The 18,092-nt window shown below is 39.0% G+C and overlaps 1 protein-coding gene across 1 annotated transcript in view; it reads right to left on the minus strand.

Annotated features, from left to right (window-relative positions):
- Positions 1 to 544: 544 nt before the first annotated feature.
- Positions 545 to 18,092, minus strand: part of otogl (otogelin-like) — a 206,216-nt gene continuing 188,668 nt past the window's right edge. The window contains exons 49-53 of the mRNA XM_060840058.1: positions 15,068 to 15,169; positions 11,435 to 11,554; positions 8,304 to 8,349; positions 913 to 992; positions 545 to 745 (exon numbers count right to left, since the gene is read on the minus strand). Coding sequence (XP_060696041.1) covers positions 545 to 745; positions 913 to 992; positions 8,304 to 8,349; positions 11,435 to 11,554; positions 15,068 to 15,169 — 549 coding nt within the window. The remainder of the gene's footprint in view (positions 746 to 912; positions 993 to 8,303; positions 8,350 to 11,434; positions 11,555 to 15,067; positions 15,170 to 18,092) is intronic.

Consider the following 18,092-nt stretch of genomic DNA (forward strand, 5'->3'; position numbering starts at 1 on the left):
TGGGCCTCATGTAAATAAGACTGGTGGGCTATGGACATCCTCTGGGTGATACCAGGCTGCTTGATGGCGAAAGAAACTCGAATTTCAGACCTTGTGAGTGGGACAGCAATTGTAATGGGTTGACAATGGTCTTTGGCACTACTATGAAGCTAGAAGAAACAGTACTATTCTTCCTGGTTCAAATTTCAGATAGAGATTTTTTTTAAATGTTCCCTTATTGATGGCAGGCTTCAATGGTTTTTTTTAGGTGTTTCTGAAAACTGCTTCTTGATACCTGCAGCATTCAGGGCTGGCAAGCTGAGGGGATCTGGAACAAGAGTTGTTTATGAATGCATATGCAACAAAACCAATGTCAATTTGAAATGCAGGCTCTCACCTCCTTTTCTCTGCTTTCAACATTGAGGTGAACTGTGCACTTTTAATGCAAAATTTGCACATGCATACTGCCTGCCATATCAATACTAGGGCTAGTTTCTTTAAAGTAGACATCAACCAATTTCTAGGCCATTCTGTAAGAATATGAATGACAGTAGATTAAAGATGATTAATTCCATTGACAGGAACAGTCTGTTGGTTCTTGAAATGTAAAATCAATCCATGTTGCATTTCCAGCACAGAAAAGTGGCACAGTCTGTACTGTGAGCTCAACTTCTCGACAACACTTGCAGAATCTTGCATAGTTGTTGATATTAGAGTTGAATATCATAGCAGATGGGCACCTGCCATCACAAGAAGCTACAATGACCTGGAAAGAATTAAGAATTGTGAACAATTCTGCATATTTAATTCACGAGTGATATTTTCTCTGCAATAAAACTGAATGTAACAATACTAACAATTGCACACTCTAGCATTATACTTTTGTTTTAAGCAGCAATGGCAAAACTGGAACTAAGGTAGAATCATACGTACAGCGCCAGTTGTGCGGCAGTCATCTTTCCTTATGATCATTTTAACATCTAACTTCCGGCAAGGCCTTGTATCTTCTTTGCCTGATAATAAATAGACACATTAATAGTCTGACATATTAGCAACAATTCTTTGCACAACATTGCAGGCAAATATGAACATGATACTAAATAAATATTAAGACTAATTCAGTAAAAAGTGTAATTGACTTAGTTCAGTACCCAGTAAAGCAAGAATATAAAAAAAAGCATAAAGTTGATCCATTGATAACTACAAATGTTTAAGTCTTAGAGGTTAAATTATATAGCAACAGTAATGATAAGCATTGTAACTTCATGCTTTATGGCTGTTATTTTACAGTTATTTTAGTTACAAATGCTATTGAGCAGTTTTTTTTTGTCTGTTCATTTTGCATATTCAAAATCATTTCATATGATGGAGTTGTAGTAAAGTGATGGATCTATATGCTTCCAAGATGGTGATTACTTATCAACTGCTTTGAGGCGTACAAATATAAGGTGCTGTACAAATTCAAGTATTTCTTGCTTTCCTTTCCAGAGAAACACATCTTTTCTCCATTTGTTTTTGCATAATTTATCTTACATTATGCTGCAACAAAATGTGTAATTTCAGAATGTTTCCTACATTCATAATTGTATGAAAGCAAATAATTGTTATCCAAATCACAATTGGTTTTATCTTTAAATCCCATCCCTCCAGAAAGGGACAAGAGTTGACCTTTTAGCCTTTCATACCTGAGCTCATCCATGTCTGAACTCCATCTACCCAAAATGACTTTGTAAACCTTGTCAGCTTTGCCTAAAAAAACTATCAATTTCAGTTCCTAAATTTTCAAAAGTCAGAGCCTCAAACGGTTTCTCAGGCAGGAGTCTCTAGATTTCTACTACCCTACATGTAAAGGATTCTTTCCTGCATTACCCTTGAATAATATGGGGCTTATTCTCAATTCACATCAGCAGAAGAAGTTTTTTCCTTTCTATTCTTTTTACTTCATTTAATCATCTTAAACTCCTAAATAAGTATTCCAAACTCAAGAGAACTAATGTGCAATCTATGGAACCTGACCTGAAAGTTACATCCTTTGAATGCCAGTGTTTGCCTGGGGTGTACAAAGTTAAAAATCACCTTTGATTTTTAACCTTTTAATCACAGTACTGTTGTCGTGAATTGCCAAATATAACCTCAGAGACTACTGCACAAATGCAGTCTCACCAGAGTTGCATACAATTATAACATAACATCCAGCCCTATACATTTCAGCCAGTTGGCAACAAACACCATTATTCCATTAACCTTTTTGATGATTGTGTGTGTGTGTGTGTGTGTGTGTGTGTGTGTGTGTGTGTGTGTGTGTGTGTGTGTGTGTGTATGCATGAATGCGCGCACACAATTTCCCTCTGCTGCTCCACAAAATCTAATCTTCAATCTCAGTAAAAATACTTTGATTTGTCCATCTTGAATACAAATTCTCACACCTCTTACATTTAAGTCCATCCATCATAATGTTGCTCAGTCACAAAATTTGACTCTGTAGGGACATAGCAATAGGTGTCTAGAGTCATCTTATTCACCTTTTGATATCTTGGTAGACATGTGATAGAATCATAATCAAGGTGTATTGGAGTGATTGAGTAATCATAGCAATCAATTCTCTACAAATTGCTTTCCAAAAAACCCAAGCATGAGGTGAATAAAACCCCTAAGATAGAAAGTTCTGGGAAGCATAGATCAAAGACCACCACTTTCGCCCAACCATTTTACATTGACCACATGCAAATTATCAGATTACTCATATAGTCATAGAGATGTACAGCATGGAGACAGACCCTTCAGTCCAACTCATCCATGCCGACCAGATATCCCAACCGAATCTAGTCCCACCTGCCAGTACCTGGCCCATATCCCTCCAAACCCTTCCTATTCATATTCACATCCAGCTGCCTTTTAAATATAGCAATTGTACTAGCCTCCACCACTTCCTCTGGCAGCTCATTCCATACACGTACCACTCTCTGAGTGAAAAAGTTGCCCCTTAGGACTGTTTTATATCTTTCCCCTTTCACCCTAAACCTATGCCCTCTAGTTTTGGACTCTCCCACCCCAGGGAAAAGACTTTGTCGATTTATCTTATCCGTGTCCCTCAAGATTTTATAAACTTCTATAAGATCACCCCTCAGTGTCCAATGCTCCATGGAAAACAGCCCTAAACTATTCAACCTCTCCCTATAGCTAAGATCCTCCAACCCTGGCAACATCCTTGTAAATCTTTTCTGAACCCTTTCAAGTTTCACAACATCTTTCTGATAGGAAAGAGACCAGAATTGCACGCAATATTCCAACAGTGGTCTAACCAATGTCCTGTATAGCTGCAACATAACCTCCCAATTCCTGTACTCAATACTATGACCAATAAAGGAAAGCATACCAAATGCATTCTTCATGTTCCTATCTACCTGCGACTCCACTTTCAAGGAGCTATGAACCTGCACTTTAAGGTCTCTGTGTTCTGCAACATGCCCTAGGACTTTAACATTAAGTGTTTAAGTCCTGCTAAGATTTGCTTTCCCAAAATGCAGCATCTCACATTTATCTAAATTAAACTCCATCCACCACTTCTCAGCCCATTGGCCCATCCGATCAAGATCTAATCTGAGGTAACCTTCTTCGCTGTACACTACACCTCCAATTTTAGTGTCATCAGCAAACTTACTAACTATACCTCTTATGCTCCCATCCAAATCATTTATAAAATAATGATGAAAAGTAGTGAACCCAACACCAATCCTTGTGGCACTCCACTGGTCACAGGCCTCCAGTCTGAAAAACAACCCTCGACCACCCTCTGTCTTCTACCTCTCAGCCAGTTCTGTATCCAAATAGCTAGTTCTCCCTGTATTCCATGACATCTAACCTTGCTCACCAGTCTCCCATGGGGAACCTTGTCAAATGCCTTACTGGAATCCATATAGATCACATCTACGGTTTGCCCTCATCAATCCTCCTCGTTACTTCTTCAAAGCTCAATCACATTTGTGAGACATGATTTCCCACGCATAAAACCATGTTGACTATCCCTAATCAATCCTGGCCTTTCCAAATACATGTACATCTTGTCCCTCAGGATTCCCTCCAACAACTTGCCCATTTCTTAAACAATGGCACCATGTTAGCCAACCTCAAGTCTTCCAGTACCACACCTGTGACTATCGATGATACAAATATCTCAGTAAGAGGCTCATGCACAGTTCTTTAAAATGTATCTAATTTTCATTTGTGTAATTGTTAGCATTGTGACATCCACTCCATCTATTTCCAACATCTCCTTAGGCAACCTATTACATAGATTGAACACTTAGTAAAATGGTGACCTGGAAATTCAGCAATCTTAAAGTTACTAGAAGAAAATACAATTCAGATACTAAAGCAAGTTTGAACTCTACATTTATCACAACTTCCATATAAAAAGAATATATCTGGAGAAGTGATGGCAGGACAATGGTGCTTTCCTCCAAAGTGCATGTTTGGGTAATAGAAAAGGAAACAAGGGAACATTTGTTACTTGAAAGACAAGGTGATTGAGGAATAAGGAATGATAAGCACAATGCTGCCATAGAGTTAATTCTGTTCTTAAAATCGAAAATATAGAAGGTAAATTGAGTTGAGACGATTGCAGAACCTGAAATTCCATCATTAATTTAACTGCATGGAGTGATAGAGTCATACAGCACAGATAAAAAAAAATCAGTCAGGCTTTGTTGCAAACATGTAAAGCCTCCCACTCAGTTTACATTTGACCTAAGCAAGCTTAATACTTAAACAAAAGAAAAAATCTGCACTGTTATTTTTTCATTATCCCTAAGACACATTAGCACTTTATAAAAGGCACCACGCAAGCAGCTCATGGAAAATGCAAGGGTTTCAGCCACAAAGTAATTTTAAATATGGCTACAAAACAAAGGAAAAAGGAAGAACATGAAGATGATAAGGTGGACATGGGCAAAGTGTTCTCTGGCTACTGAGTCTTGAACATAGAGCATAAATAAGTTTGCCAAATATATCAACGAAAGAAATTTGTAGGAATTTCTTGCCAGTGAGTGTGGTAAGAATCTGGAACTCACCATCACATGATTTGAAGTGCACAACTTTGATGCATTCAAACACAGGGTTGCTGCATACATGAGGGAGAATGGTGGCAAGATATGACAGATAATTAGAGTGGGAGGAAGCATATGTGAACTGTCAATGCTGGTTGGGAGCAGTCAGATTGACGAGCCTGGTTCTGTGCTGTAGGTTCTATATCAATATAATTAACACATAAAACACATTCTGTGTTTGAAATGAATAATTCTTATACCATGCACTTCACATTTTATAGATTTATTGCACATTTGTTCTTGAAAAATACTGATATCATAAAGAAAATACATAATGGGAATAGTACCTGTGTCACAGTTAGTACTACCAGTTGGGACTACTGGACTAATGGTAAAAGGTAATAAACCCAATCCAGAACCTGGCAGAATTATCAATATCAGTTTAATATAAAGTAACAGTATATAGTACATTGAAAAATTACATATCTAGCATGCATTAAATCAAACTGGTACATAAGAATATGTTCATGTCACAAAGGAATGCAAATGAACACAAGCTGGTGTTGAACCTGAAAGGCCATTCAAGTGCACATGCTTTTAGTCAGTGATGGCATTTTATAAATCAAATAACACTAAAGCATCACATGTAAGCAGGTGATTGGGATTTAGGTGCGTTCTCTGCAGCCACATCGGTTTAAAAAATATATAATTCTGAAGTATAACAGTTTTTGTGATCCGATGAACTGTTTCCTTTAAAAAGGATTACTGTTGAAATATACATATTATTGAGCTTGAAAATTTAAAATACACTTAGCTGCAAACTGTCACCCTTGCTTGATATTAGTTTACTTTAAGCACACCTTAAATACCACAATCAAATGTCCAACCTTTAAAATTCATGTTTTTCTTAGTAGACCTGGTTAGTGTGCCTTATAATATAGGTAACACTATTGGCCTGAGGATGGATTTTAAAGGTGACCTAATTCACAACCTTTGACCATTCATGACTAAACGCAAACAGAATGAAGACTCAGTTCTTAGCAACACCATTTTATTGCTGTATTTACTTGGTCACTGCAGCTCAGGAAACACCTTAAAGTTATGGAGTTGTGCACAATCTTTTCTTTCTGCTAATATAAATTAGTTATATTCCACATGCCATTTATTCAGTTATCATCACTCTCAAGCATGTATACTTGTAGTATTTGTAGAACATTTAAAGTAAACTGATCAAGCTTATGATGAGGAACAGTGTGCATTCATCCAAAATATGTATGTATTTAAAACTCAAATCTATAGATATAAAGTGAACATTTACTTTATATCATACCACTTTCTTTAAATATCTGTCAAATTTGTGAATGTTTGATTTTTTTTTTCCTGGTTAGGAAAACAGTTACATTTATAGAAGGAGCTAAAGGACATACTATATGAAATGAGAGGAAAATAAAACTAGGAATATAGAATTAATAAGAAGTTACGGAAAACATAATAAGGAAAAATACCCTTGAAATGTAAACATGAAACAAAGGGAACCTAATAGTGCCCTCTCTATTTCAATATTTTATTTCCAATTTTTTAAAAACAATTGTTATGTTCCTCTCTTCCTAGACCAGTTGGCCTGCTTTCCCGAGACTGTTTTGTAGGTTAACAGGGCACAGTGGCTCAGTGGTTAGTGCTGCTGCCGCATAATGCCAGGGACCTGGGTTTGATCCCAGCCTTGGGTGACTGTCTACGTGGAGTTTATATGTTCTCCCTGTGCCTGTGTGAGCTTCTTCCCACAAGCCAATGATGTATAGGTTAGGTGGATTGGCCATGTTGAATTGTTAATGGTGTCCTGGAATATGTGGATTAGCCATGGGAAATGAGGGTTACTGGAATGGGTTTGGGTGGAATGCTGTTTGAAGTACCAGTGTGGACTTGATGATGCTTCAATGTTGTAGGAATTCTGCATGAATCTTCTGACTATTTTTCACAGTATTAGGCAAATATAAATAGAATTACAAATGTCCTTAAGTTTGGTTTAAAGGGATTAAACACAGTCAACAAGTATGACATATGCTGTCAGTGGGCCACAAATGTTTTTAAACTTAAAAGTGACCACGTTTGAATATATGTAGTTTCTGCTTTGTAATTAACTTTGATATCTAAACTGTTAATTTAAATTGTAACCCTCATCTCACTGAAGTTTTCACCAGTACCAACTGCTCAGAACTCACACATTACTTACCTGTTCATTTAACCTAGGCAATAAATCAGGTGGTGTAATTTGGGATAGATCTTTGGTTTGACAAAATCCCATTCCAAATTATGTTCCGTCTATCTTAGGGTTATAGAACTCTAACTCCAATATGTTTAATTGAACTTGGGTGGTCATTGGCCTTGCTATCACTGTACTTCTCAAACTGTAATCTTTCCAATAGTTAGGACTCAAGAAGGCACTTAACTGGCAAATAAGAGATTTTGAATGACAATTACATTTGGGACTGGTACTCTCAGTGTGGGAATCCCCAATTAAATGACACAGGCAAGAGGCTGGTCTACTTCCAGAAATAAATTTTTAAAAATTGATCAAGACAAAGAAGTATTTGAAAGAAAATGTGAAGAAGAAATTAGTGTAAAACTAAAAATAGTGACAAAAAGAATAAAACAAATTCAGATGAAAGAAATAATGAAAATAAAGGATTGAAGCAAACAAAATAAAGAATAAAATTTTTAAAAGGTAGAAAAAAATCATTAAAACGTCATTTGCCTCCAAAGCTGCCAGATGCTACTGAAAGTTCGAATCTGACAGGTAGCAATAAACTTGATATTGTATGTGTTGTCTGCACTCTTCTTGGTCAAAATACTTAAAGTTGATAAGCAAAAAAAGACACTGATCTTTACAATTACCTTTCAGAATGCTATCAAAAGACTTCATATTTTCAGTGAATTAAGATGGTGTATAACCTGTCTTTATTCAACACTGAAAAATGTTCCCAAATTACACCGAAAGAGAATTAGGATAAATTGTTCCTCTTTTCTTTACTGAACAGTTATACTCCAGAATAAGTTAGAGATTAACCATATCAGCAGCCTGCATTTATCATACTGCAGCCCATATAAGCAATGCAACAAAACGTTCACAACTGTTGTTTAAAATGTTAACGGATTGCCGGTCAGACTGATTAAACACTACATGCGTCGTTTACTCCTTCATTTTCCCAGCAATTCACGATTTTACCACAGCTATCCAAAACCAAAGCCAAACAAGCATAATATGCAGCCTTGCTCACTTACAAGTCTTGCAGCAACCGTCCATGTAAGGCTTTGTGACTCCTCCTTTCTGGAGAAAGATAAAAAGGACAAATAATCAGGAAAAGCGATTGCTGTGAGAGAGAAGATAATGCTTTAAGCTTTCATCTGTTTAAGTACAAAGTTCAAATAGGGTTGCATAGGATGGGACAAGATATACAGTAAAAAATCCGGTCATTCAGCCTAACCAATCCATGCTAGCATTTATGCTTCACTTGAGCTGTCCCCTGTCTTTCCACACCTAAATCTATCATAATTTTCTGCTCTCAACTCTTAAGTCTGGTTTGTCTAGCTTGTCAATTTTCCCTTAAGTATGCCTTTAGAATTCACTTCAACCATTCCTTCATTTCCACATTCTCACAATTTCTGTGTAAAAAACTTTCTTCTGAATTTCCATTTAGGTTTCTTAGTGACTACCTTGTATTGAAGGGGCCTGTGAGTTAGACAATGAGCATATAGTTCAGATTAATATCAATAGCATGGAAGTCAATTTCTATTCCAGCTGAGCTAGACTCAGGGATTGCCCCCTCACCCTGCCTGTGGTAAACAACCTCAAAGCAACCTTGGGTTCGGCACATCATTGTCAAAGACTTGCTTCCAGACAGAAAACTCATGAAGATGATCTTAGACTGGTTGCCTCAACTCATGCCTTTCACAATAGATTTCAACTCGATCTAAACTTTTATAATTGTTAAAACCTCTATTAGGTTCCCCACAGGCTTATTATTTCAAGAGAATAGAGGTCCAGCTCTCAATCCTTTCTTCATCCACTTATCTTAGATATCATCCTTGTAAATCTTTGATGCACCCACTCCAGTATCTTTCTTTTTATAGTATTGTGATCAAAACTAAGTGCAGTACTCAACAGTGGCCTAAGCAAGGTTTAATACAGATTTAGCATTCCATACTGACTTTTTAATGTAATGGTCATGATTTTTCATTTTGTAGTCTCAGTGCGGGGATGGTGTATTCACTGGTGACATTTAAAACTTATTAAGCACTTCTTGACAATCATCTGGGCCTGTCACATGCCTCATCATTGGAGTCCCACCTTGGCAGAAGCTGCTAGCCAACTCCCCCAACAACAGGCAGTTCTGGGCGCTAAAGATTATCTTCAACATCTATTCATTAGGGAGTCAAAGAGCAGTGGGTTCTTTTTGCTTCTCAAAGGATGGGGGTTGCAGGAAGATGGAAGGTGGGGGTTAGAAGCAAGGGCAGGGGATGGCTTCAGAGGTCACCCCTTGATCCTGCCTGTGACTCCACCTGCCCCTGACTCAAGATAAAAGGATATCCTGCCTTTGAACCAGCAAGCAACTTTGTTTTTATTATTCACTTGTGGGACATGGGGGTCACTGGCTAGCTAGGAGTTATTGCCAAACCCTACCTGTCCTTGAACTAAGTGGCTCGCTAAGTCATTTCAGAGGGCACCTGGGAGTCAATCACATTGCTGTGGTAAAAACAATGACTGCAGATGCTGGAAACCAGATTCTGGATAAGTGGTGCTGGAAGAGCACAGCAGTTCAGGCAGCATCCAACGAGCAGCGAAATCGAATTTTCGGTCAAAAGCTCTTCATCAGGAATACGTTACTGTGGGTCTGGAGTCACATATAGGATGACAGATTCCCTTTCTTTTGGGGTAGCACGGTGGCTCAGTAGTTAACACTTCTGCTTCAGAGCACTAGGGACCCAGGTTGGACTGTCTGTGTGGAGTTTTCACATTCTCCCCATATCTGCGTGGGTTTCCTCCGGGTGTTCCAATTTCCTTCCACAATCCAAAGATGTGCAAGTTAAGTGAATTGGCCAAGCTAAATTGCCCATAGTTTTCAGGGATTTGGAGGTTAGGTGCATTAGTCAGGGGTAAATGTAGACTAATAGGATAGGGGAATGCGTCTGGGTGGGATGCTCTTTGGAGGGTCAGTGTGGACTTGCTGGGCCAAATGGCTTGTTTCCACATTGTAGGGATTCTAAATGGACATCAGTGAGTCAGATGGGTTTCCCCCCAATAATTGATTTCATGGTCAGCAGTAAATTCTTAATTCCAGATTTCTTTATTCATTGAATTTAAATTTCACCATCTGCCATGGCAGGTTTACGAACCCAGGTCTCCAGAACATTACTGAGCTTCTGACTTAATTGTCTAGCAATAATACCACTAGGCCAACACCTCCCCTAGCTCTGGTCACTCTGGTTTTACAGTCAGGAAATGAGCCACACATACTCACCTACTTAGAACACAGATAATATGCCCTGTGGTACATTGAGGCCTTTAAGTGATTATTAATTGAACACTTAGGGGGTTTAATTGTTGGCAGGTTGAGAAAGTCATCAATGGATGATCCATTTTGCAAGCATGTGAATGTTCTTCATTAACTTGTACAATCAACTCAGTATTATTGAATATATCCATTCACCCCTCACACCCACCCCAACCTCACACACATCCACTGTTATCTGCACATTTAAAAACTGTGTTTTTGATTCCACAGTCAGTTTGTGCCAATGAATATTCCATCATCATTCGAGTTCACTTAGTTCAACTAATGCTGAACCTTTCACATTTACAAATTTTAGGCAATGATAGACATGGATGTCACAGAAAAGAACAAAGGAATTGTGTTCAAATCCTCCACAATGTAAATGGACAGATTGTTCTGGCCTGGAGCATACCAGGAATGCAGGCAACTTCAGGAGGTGGAGAAGTCAACATCTTGGGTATAACCCTCCTGAGGAAGGGTTATACCCAAAACATTGACTTCTCCACTTCCTAATGCTGCCTGGCTTGCTGTGTTCTTCTAGCCTCCTGTCTGTCTACTTTGGATTCCAGCATCTGCAGATTTGCTTTTGTCTGGAGCAGATCAGACCATGACTAATTTATATTCAGCAGCTAGCCACTTTTTAGAAGCCATCTTTAGGTTCTTCTTTTTTTTTGGATATTAGGGCATTTTGTTCTGTAAAGATATATAGTAATTAATTTATGTTATGCAGGCCTTGTAGTTATATGTAATCATAAGTAGCCCACTGACTCGTTGTAAGCTGTACTGCAAAAGCCGAACAGCCCACTCAAAATGATCAAATATGCAAAAGACATACATTTTTGCTGCAACAGATATACAAACCTGTATGCATTCAGTCTCATTAAATGGTGGGCAAACAACTCCCGAGCCAAGTACCACAAGTCCAGCAGCAGTTTCCAGGCATTCATATCTGACACATTTAGTAACCCAAGATGTTCCTGCCTGGAGTGAAAAGTGATTAGCACATAAGTTTACGAACATATTATTTTTGTCAGTCAATATATACTTTCTCAATTGGTTCTAATTTAAAATTGACAATGACATAACAGCACTTCCAATCATAATTCAGAACAGTGAATATTTCTGAAAAGTGCATTTTGTCAAATCTTGGACTCATCATGACATTTCACAAGAATACAAACTCAAGCGTAAAACTAACATTTATACCATGAGAGGAGAGTACTGATTGGCTGGTAAATGGACTCTGATAGGTAGAGACGTTGCCATGGAGAATGCAACCCTTATGGCACCTCTTCATCATGATTGACAGACAAACTTCGTTAAATTTTAAATCAGGCAGTGTTGATTCAAAATCAAAAACAGAAATTGCTGGGAAAACCCAACAGGTCTGGCAGCATCTATTAAGGGGACACAAAGTTGACATTTCAGGTCCAGGAACCTTCTTTAGTTCTGAGTTTTCCCAGCATTTTCTGTTTTTGCTTCTGATTTCCAGCATCTGTAGTTATTTGCTTTTTTTTTTGCTCAGGATTGACTCAAATTGGTCAAATTCATTGCACTGAGAAATGAACGAGTGGAGAGCTGTCACCTATATTGTTCAGTTGAAACAGGTGCCTGTACATGTTCTTTCTGTCTGAATTAGGCCCTATATATTAATATAGGAGAAAGTGCAGATGCTGGAGATCAGAGTCAAAAAGTGTGGTGCTGGAAAAGTACAGCCGGTCAGGCAGCATCCTAGGAGCAGAGAGTCAGTCTTTCAAGCATGAGCTCTCCACCATGCATTCCTGATGAAGAGCTCATGCTCAAACCATCGACTCTCTTGCTCCTCAGACGTTGCCTGATCAGCTGTGCTTTTCCAGCACAACACGTCTTGCTTATGTATTAATATATTTAGCTACCAGTAGATGCAAGTGCACCACACTATGCCCAACTGACTATACTAAACTGGTTGTCAGCATAATTTCTTCGAAATTCGGGATTATCCAGCAAATGTTTCCCAATTGCAGAAACACATCTAGCGTTTGACACTGTTGCAAGTTTTGTAAGCATAGGCTGATTGTGTATAGCCAGTACCTTTCTTGCTGTAAGCAGACAAAGGGACATGCTGTTTGATACACTCTGCCACTCTTTGGGACATGATGACTACATAGCTGGCAGTTCACCAGCACTGAAATTCATATAGCACATTATTCATTTTTGTCATAATCAAAATATCTTTCCAGCTTGATAACAGCATCCTGCTATTGATGTAAACCAATTGATGTTGATACTGCATTGTAGCAGCATGAAACAGGTCAACCTCTGCTCACACCTTTGAGATACCTTACCCTTGTAGGGTAGTTTGAAGTCGACTGAGCACTTTTACAACCAGCCCACACCCTCCTCTCATGCAGTTTAAATATCCGCTTCCCCCTTGAATTTATATTCTTGCAAAATATTTTGATGAGAGCAAGAGAAAACGTGTTGAAAAAAATGTAATTTTTCAGCAATAGTAAAGTCCTGTACAATCAAATGATTATAATATAGTAAATAGTTAACATACTTAAAGTAAGTTAAATAAAACAATACAACAAAAATATCTAATATAATTTTCACTCCTGAATGTTGACCAGCTGATATTATTTTGGAGTACCTTTCTTCTGAATTAAATTTTATAAATGTAAAAACATTGGTGCATATATTTGTATAATCTATATCCTAAACATGGTACATCTAGAACATCATTACACTCCCCGTGGCACACCAGTGTTACATTCTCACCGACTTCATAATCAAGAAACTTAGCTTACCATCTGTATTATTAATAAAAGTTCTAACTGAAAGATACATCACCTGACTTCCAACCCCCCCAAAGTTTCGATATTGCATTGCCTGGGTGAGAAACATAACCACTGAATAGACAAGCTATGCATTAAATTCTGTGGTTTTACAGAAGTAAAAGCCAATAAACCAACATATATCACATTCAGTATAATGGAAGCTGCTCTATTTGTAAAATATTAATCAATTTAAATTTAGACATGAGAAATTTAGGTCTGTACTTACACATAATTATTTGCCCTTCCAAGACCATACAATTTAAAAGGCATATATGTAAGACAGAATCTCACACTTTTAACTGAGCAACAGAATGGCTTTTGATATATTTGATTACCTACAGTGTGGAAACAGGCCCTTCGGCCCAACAAGTTTACACTGACCCTCGGCAGAGAACCCCATCCCCCTACATTTACCTCTGACTAATCCACCTAACACTACGGGCAATTTAGCATGGCCAATTCACCTAACTTGCACATCTTTCGACTGTGGGAGGAAACCGAAGCACCCGGAGGAAACCCACACAGACACGGGGAGAATGTGCAAACTCCACACAGACAGTTACCCAAGGAAGGAATTGAATCCGGCTCTCTGGCGCAGCAGTGCTAACCACTGAGCCACTGTGCCGCCCATTTTCCTGTCTCCAGTTGCTTTCCAACCAGATTTAGCTGCCTGCCCCCACAGAGTATTTTGTAATTCGATTATAGTTTGTGGGCATCACCAGCTGGGCCAGCATTTGCTGCCCGTCCTTAATGGCACTTGAGCAGGTAACTAATTGAGGCATGGTTGGGAACCATTTTGTGCACCATTGGTATTTTTCTCCCGCTCTTAGAGATTGGATTGCAAGGTCTTACTGATCCACAATGTTGTTTCCCGGAGGATGGTCTGAACTGCAACCTGTTGGAGAAGTTGCCCACGGTGTTGTATACCTTGGAGGCAGATTACACCTGCTCACATGCCACAGAGGCACTGCTTCAGAAAGTGGGGGCTCAATTCTGCACGAAGTATTCCTACCATTGGAGGAGGTCACCAGAACAATGTACTTGGCCTCTTTGCAGCAAGCTGAATGGCCATTGGGGGTTGCAGGGATGAGAAGTTGGAATTACAACATTCTTCACTCTCTCCACTCTGATGGCCTACCTACCTCAGCCTCATTATGTGATAAGTTTATGCAGGCACCAACTACCTATTCAGGTTTAGATGCCACTGGACTTGCCTGTCTGCCTCAGTAGATTCCACCTCTCTCATTGGGCCAGCAGTCTCAGCAATCTGCCCCCTGTTATCATTTAATACCATTCATCAGATACATATGGAGAACCATATCAACACATTAAGAGTTTTGCGATGTGTAAGTTGAAATAAAACTCTGATTAAAAAAGCATAAAAGGACTCAGTGTGACCAACTTTAAGCCCTGGTGTTTAACACCATCATCTTTAATAGGAATGACAATTACAAGGTCCAAGGTACCCAATTTAAAAAAAAACTGGCTGGATACGAGAAGATTGCACCATGAGCCAAGCTGACAACATTGTCAGGCTCGGCAAATCTTATGGGTCCAAAATCAGGACTCTTATACCTGGTTGAAAATTCAGCCTAGCTCAGACCATGATTTACATGCTCATTGTAATTTTCCTTTTCATTTTATGCACTGAGGTAATACAAAAATTAAGTTGACTTACATTATACAAAGCAATGCTTCCATCTTCTTCAAAAGTGCACGACATATTCTTACAAGTTCCACAGCAAACATGAGGATCAGATGAAGGAACATAGACTTGATTCTGTTGATTAATGTAATAGACCATAAAAGTTTAATCGTAAAAAAATTACAGGGTTGACAAAGCCAAAAGAAAATGACACCAATTCTTTATATAAAGAAACTGTTATATTTCAGTGTTTTCCTAAATCATGTTGATTGGAATTAATAGTTTACTTTATCGGGTTTTTAGTTTGACAAAGCTAAACACTGAAGTTAATAAATAACTAGTACACAAAAATGATCAGAATTATTTTTTGTGGCACAGCTGAGCAATGAAGAGCTGGTAGCTCCCAATGTCCGGGATGGGACCATTTGCCACTGCCGATGAGCCACTGCCCTTTCACTGCCGAGGATAATTCACCACTGCCCATTGGCAACTGAAGACGATTCGCCAGCTCACCACCGTAATTTTGGTTTTTGGAACAGGAATTTTTAGTATGGAAACATATTATTAGTAAACGTGGAAATAAGAAGTTTACCACGATGGTTTGATACATAATTTTGTGATTCCAATTAGTTACAAAGTATATAAGCCAGATAATGGAGCAGAAGCAAAATTTATTTTGGCGGATAGTGGTCAAGGAAGTAATCGAATAATCATATTTGGTAGGGAATCTTGGATACATAATTTAGCAGAATCCACCTGGTTTGTGGATGATACGTTCAACATAGCCCCTATTTTATTCTCGCAGGTATTTTAGCAAAAAGATTTGATGGGGTTCATCCAATATTGTATATACTTCTACCAAATAAGCAGCGTTCAACGTATGTATGCATGTTTGAAATGGTGAAGTCCTTGGTACCTAATCCCAGACCACAGTATATCCATTGTGACTTTGAGCAGGCAGCTATCAGTGCTATGAGAGAATGTTTTCCTGAAGTTAGAATTAGGGGCTGTTTCTTTCATTTGGCGCAAAGTATGAATAGACATAGATTAGATTACTTACAGTGTGGAAACAGGCCCTTTGGCCCAACAAGTCCACACCGACCTGCTGAAGCGCAACCCACCCATACCCCTACATTTACCCCTTTGGGTGGCACGGTCGCACAGTGGTTAGCACTGCAGCCTCACAGCACCAGAGGCCCGGGTTCAATTCCCGACTCAGGTGACTGACTGTGTGGAGTTTGCACGTTCTCCCCGTGTCTGCGTGGGTTTCCTCCCACAGTCCAAAGATGGGCGGGTCATGCTAAATTGCCCGTAGTGTTAGATAAGGGGTAAATGTAGGGGTATGGGTGGGTTGTGCTTCGGCGGGTCGGTGTGGACTTGTTGGTCCACAGTTTCCACACTGTAAGTAATCTAATCTAACACTACGGGCAATTTAGCATGGCCAATTCGCCTGACCCGCACATCTTTGGACTGTGGGAGGAAACCGGAGCACCCAGAGGAAACCCATGCAGACACGGGGAGAACGTGCAAACTCCACACAGTCAGTCACCTGAGTCGGGAATCAAACCCGGGTCTCTGGCGCTGTGAGACAGCAGTGCTAACCACTGTGCCACCCACATATTGCTGCAGTTGGAGCAACTTGTCAGTACAACACCGATCCTGATTATGCTTTAAAAGCAAAAATGATAATTGCTTTGGCTTTTGTGCCACTTGGTAACCTTGATAATTACATAGAAGCACTCGCAGATTTTTTGCTTCAAGAACTACAACCAATACTAGATTGATTTGAATGCAATTATACTGGACTCTACAATAGACGTGGCAGTAGCCTAAGGACACCTTTGTTTCCACATGATATGTGGTCGGTCTATGAGACAACAATAAACTATGAAGATCGCACAAACAATCACGCTGAAGCCGCTCATCGGAGAATTGCTTTTGAACTCGGAGGTCACCACCCAGCCATATGAAAATGTATTGGAAAGTTAATGAAAGTGCAAAAGGGGCGTGGTTTATAAATGGAACAGCTGATAGCGGGTTACCCACTACAAATAAAGCTAAAAAAGTATCGAGACGCAGATGATAGAATAAAAAAAAATTGTTGAATATGGCGAAAGAGATTGTTTGGAATATCTTAGGGGAATAGCGCATATCTAGCAAATGAACTGAAATTTTATTGTTTAATTTTACTGCCACTATAAAGATTTTTAAAATATATTTCCTTTTTCTGGTTAAAGTTTGTAACTCATTTTTATATATAAACCAATAAAATTATATTTATTTACCTTTTTTTATATTTATACAAGTAGTATGTACTTGTATAAATAAAGGGGACTGAGAAGTATGAAAAAACAGGCGGGAGGGGAAACAATCTGGAGGCGAATAGTTTCCAGAGGTGAGACGACCCCAGTGGAGAAACGCCAGTGATGAACCAGCAGTGGCTAAGCGGCGGCGGCGAATGTGCCGTGGCGAATCATCACCAACCCCCCAAGGTCAGCTGCCCAGTAAAATGCCTGATTGTCATTTAATTCAGTCACCTTCTTGAGAAGAGGTGGCATAGTGCTCCAGGATGCAAGAGACGTTTCTGTCATTTACTTGAAAAACCACCCAATACCTTATTTTTCTGCAGAGAAGGAGAAGCTGTCTGACATCTAGAGCAGAATTTTATCAAAAATCAACAATATAGTACCACACTCATGCCATCATGCAGTCAGAAATGGTGGAAGTACTCTCCACTGTGGGTATCTCCCAGAACTCCTGCCAGCACTCTATTTCAAGGTCAGTCATGAACCCAGGTCAAGGCTATCAGTCACGAGCTGTCCTTCACATTGCACATAGTGGGAGGGGAACAAAAATTAAAAGCTTTTGAAGATATTGGAGGAATAGCTGACACTTCATTGCAAACACAAGCTCCCATTAATAAATGTATTGTTATTTTGTTATGTATTGTTATAATCTGTCTTATTGACCATCATTGTAATTACAGTTACAAGATTTGAGCTTCACAGACTACCTTCCCTTAGCACCATGCTACCTTGGAATCCTGTCTACTCTTTCA

This window comes from Hemiscyllium ocellatum, chromosome 19 (assembly GCF_020745735.1).
Source record: "Hemiscyllium ocellatum isolate sHemOce1 chromosome 19, sHemOce1.pat.X.cur, whole genome shotgun sequence".
In the NCBI taxonomy this organism is placed as follows: Eukaryota; Metazoa; Chordata; class Chondrichthyes; order Orectolobiformes; family Hemiscylliidae; genus Hemiscyllium; species Hemiscyllium ocellatum.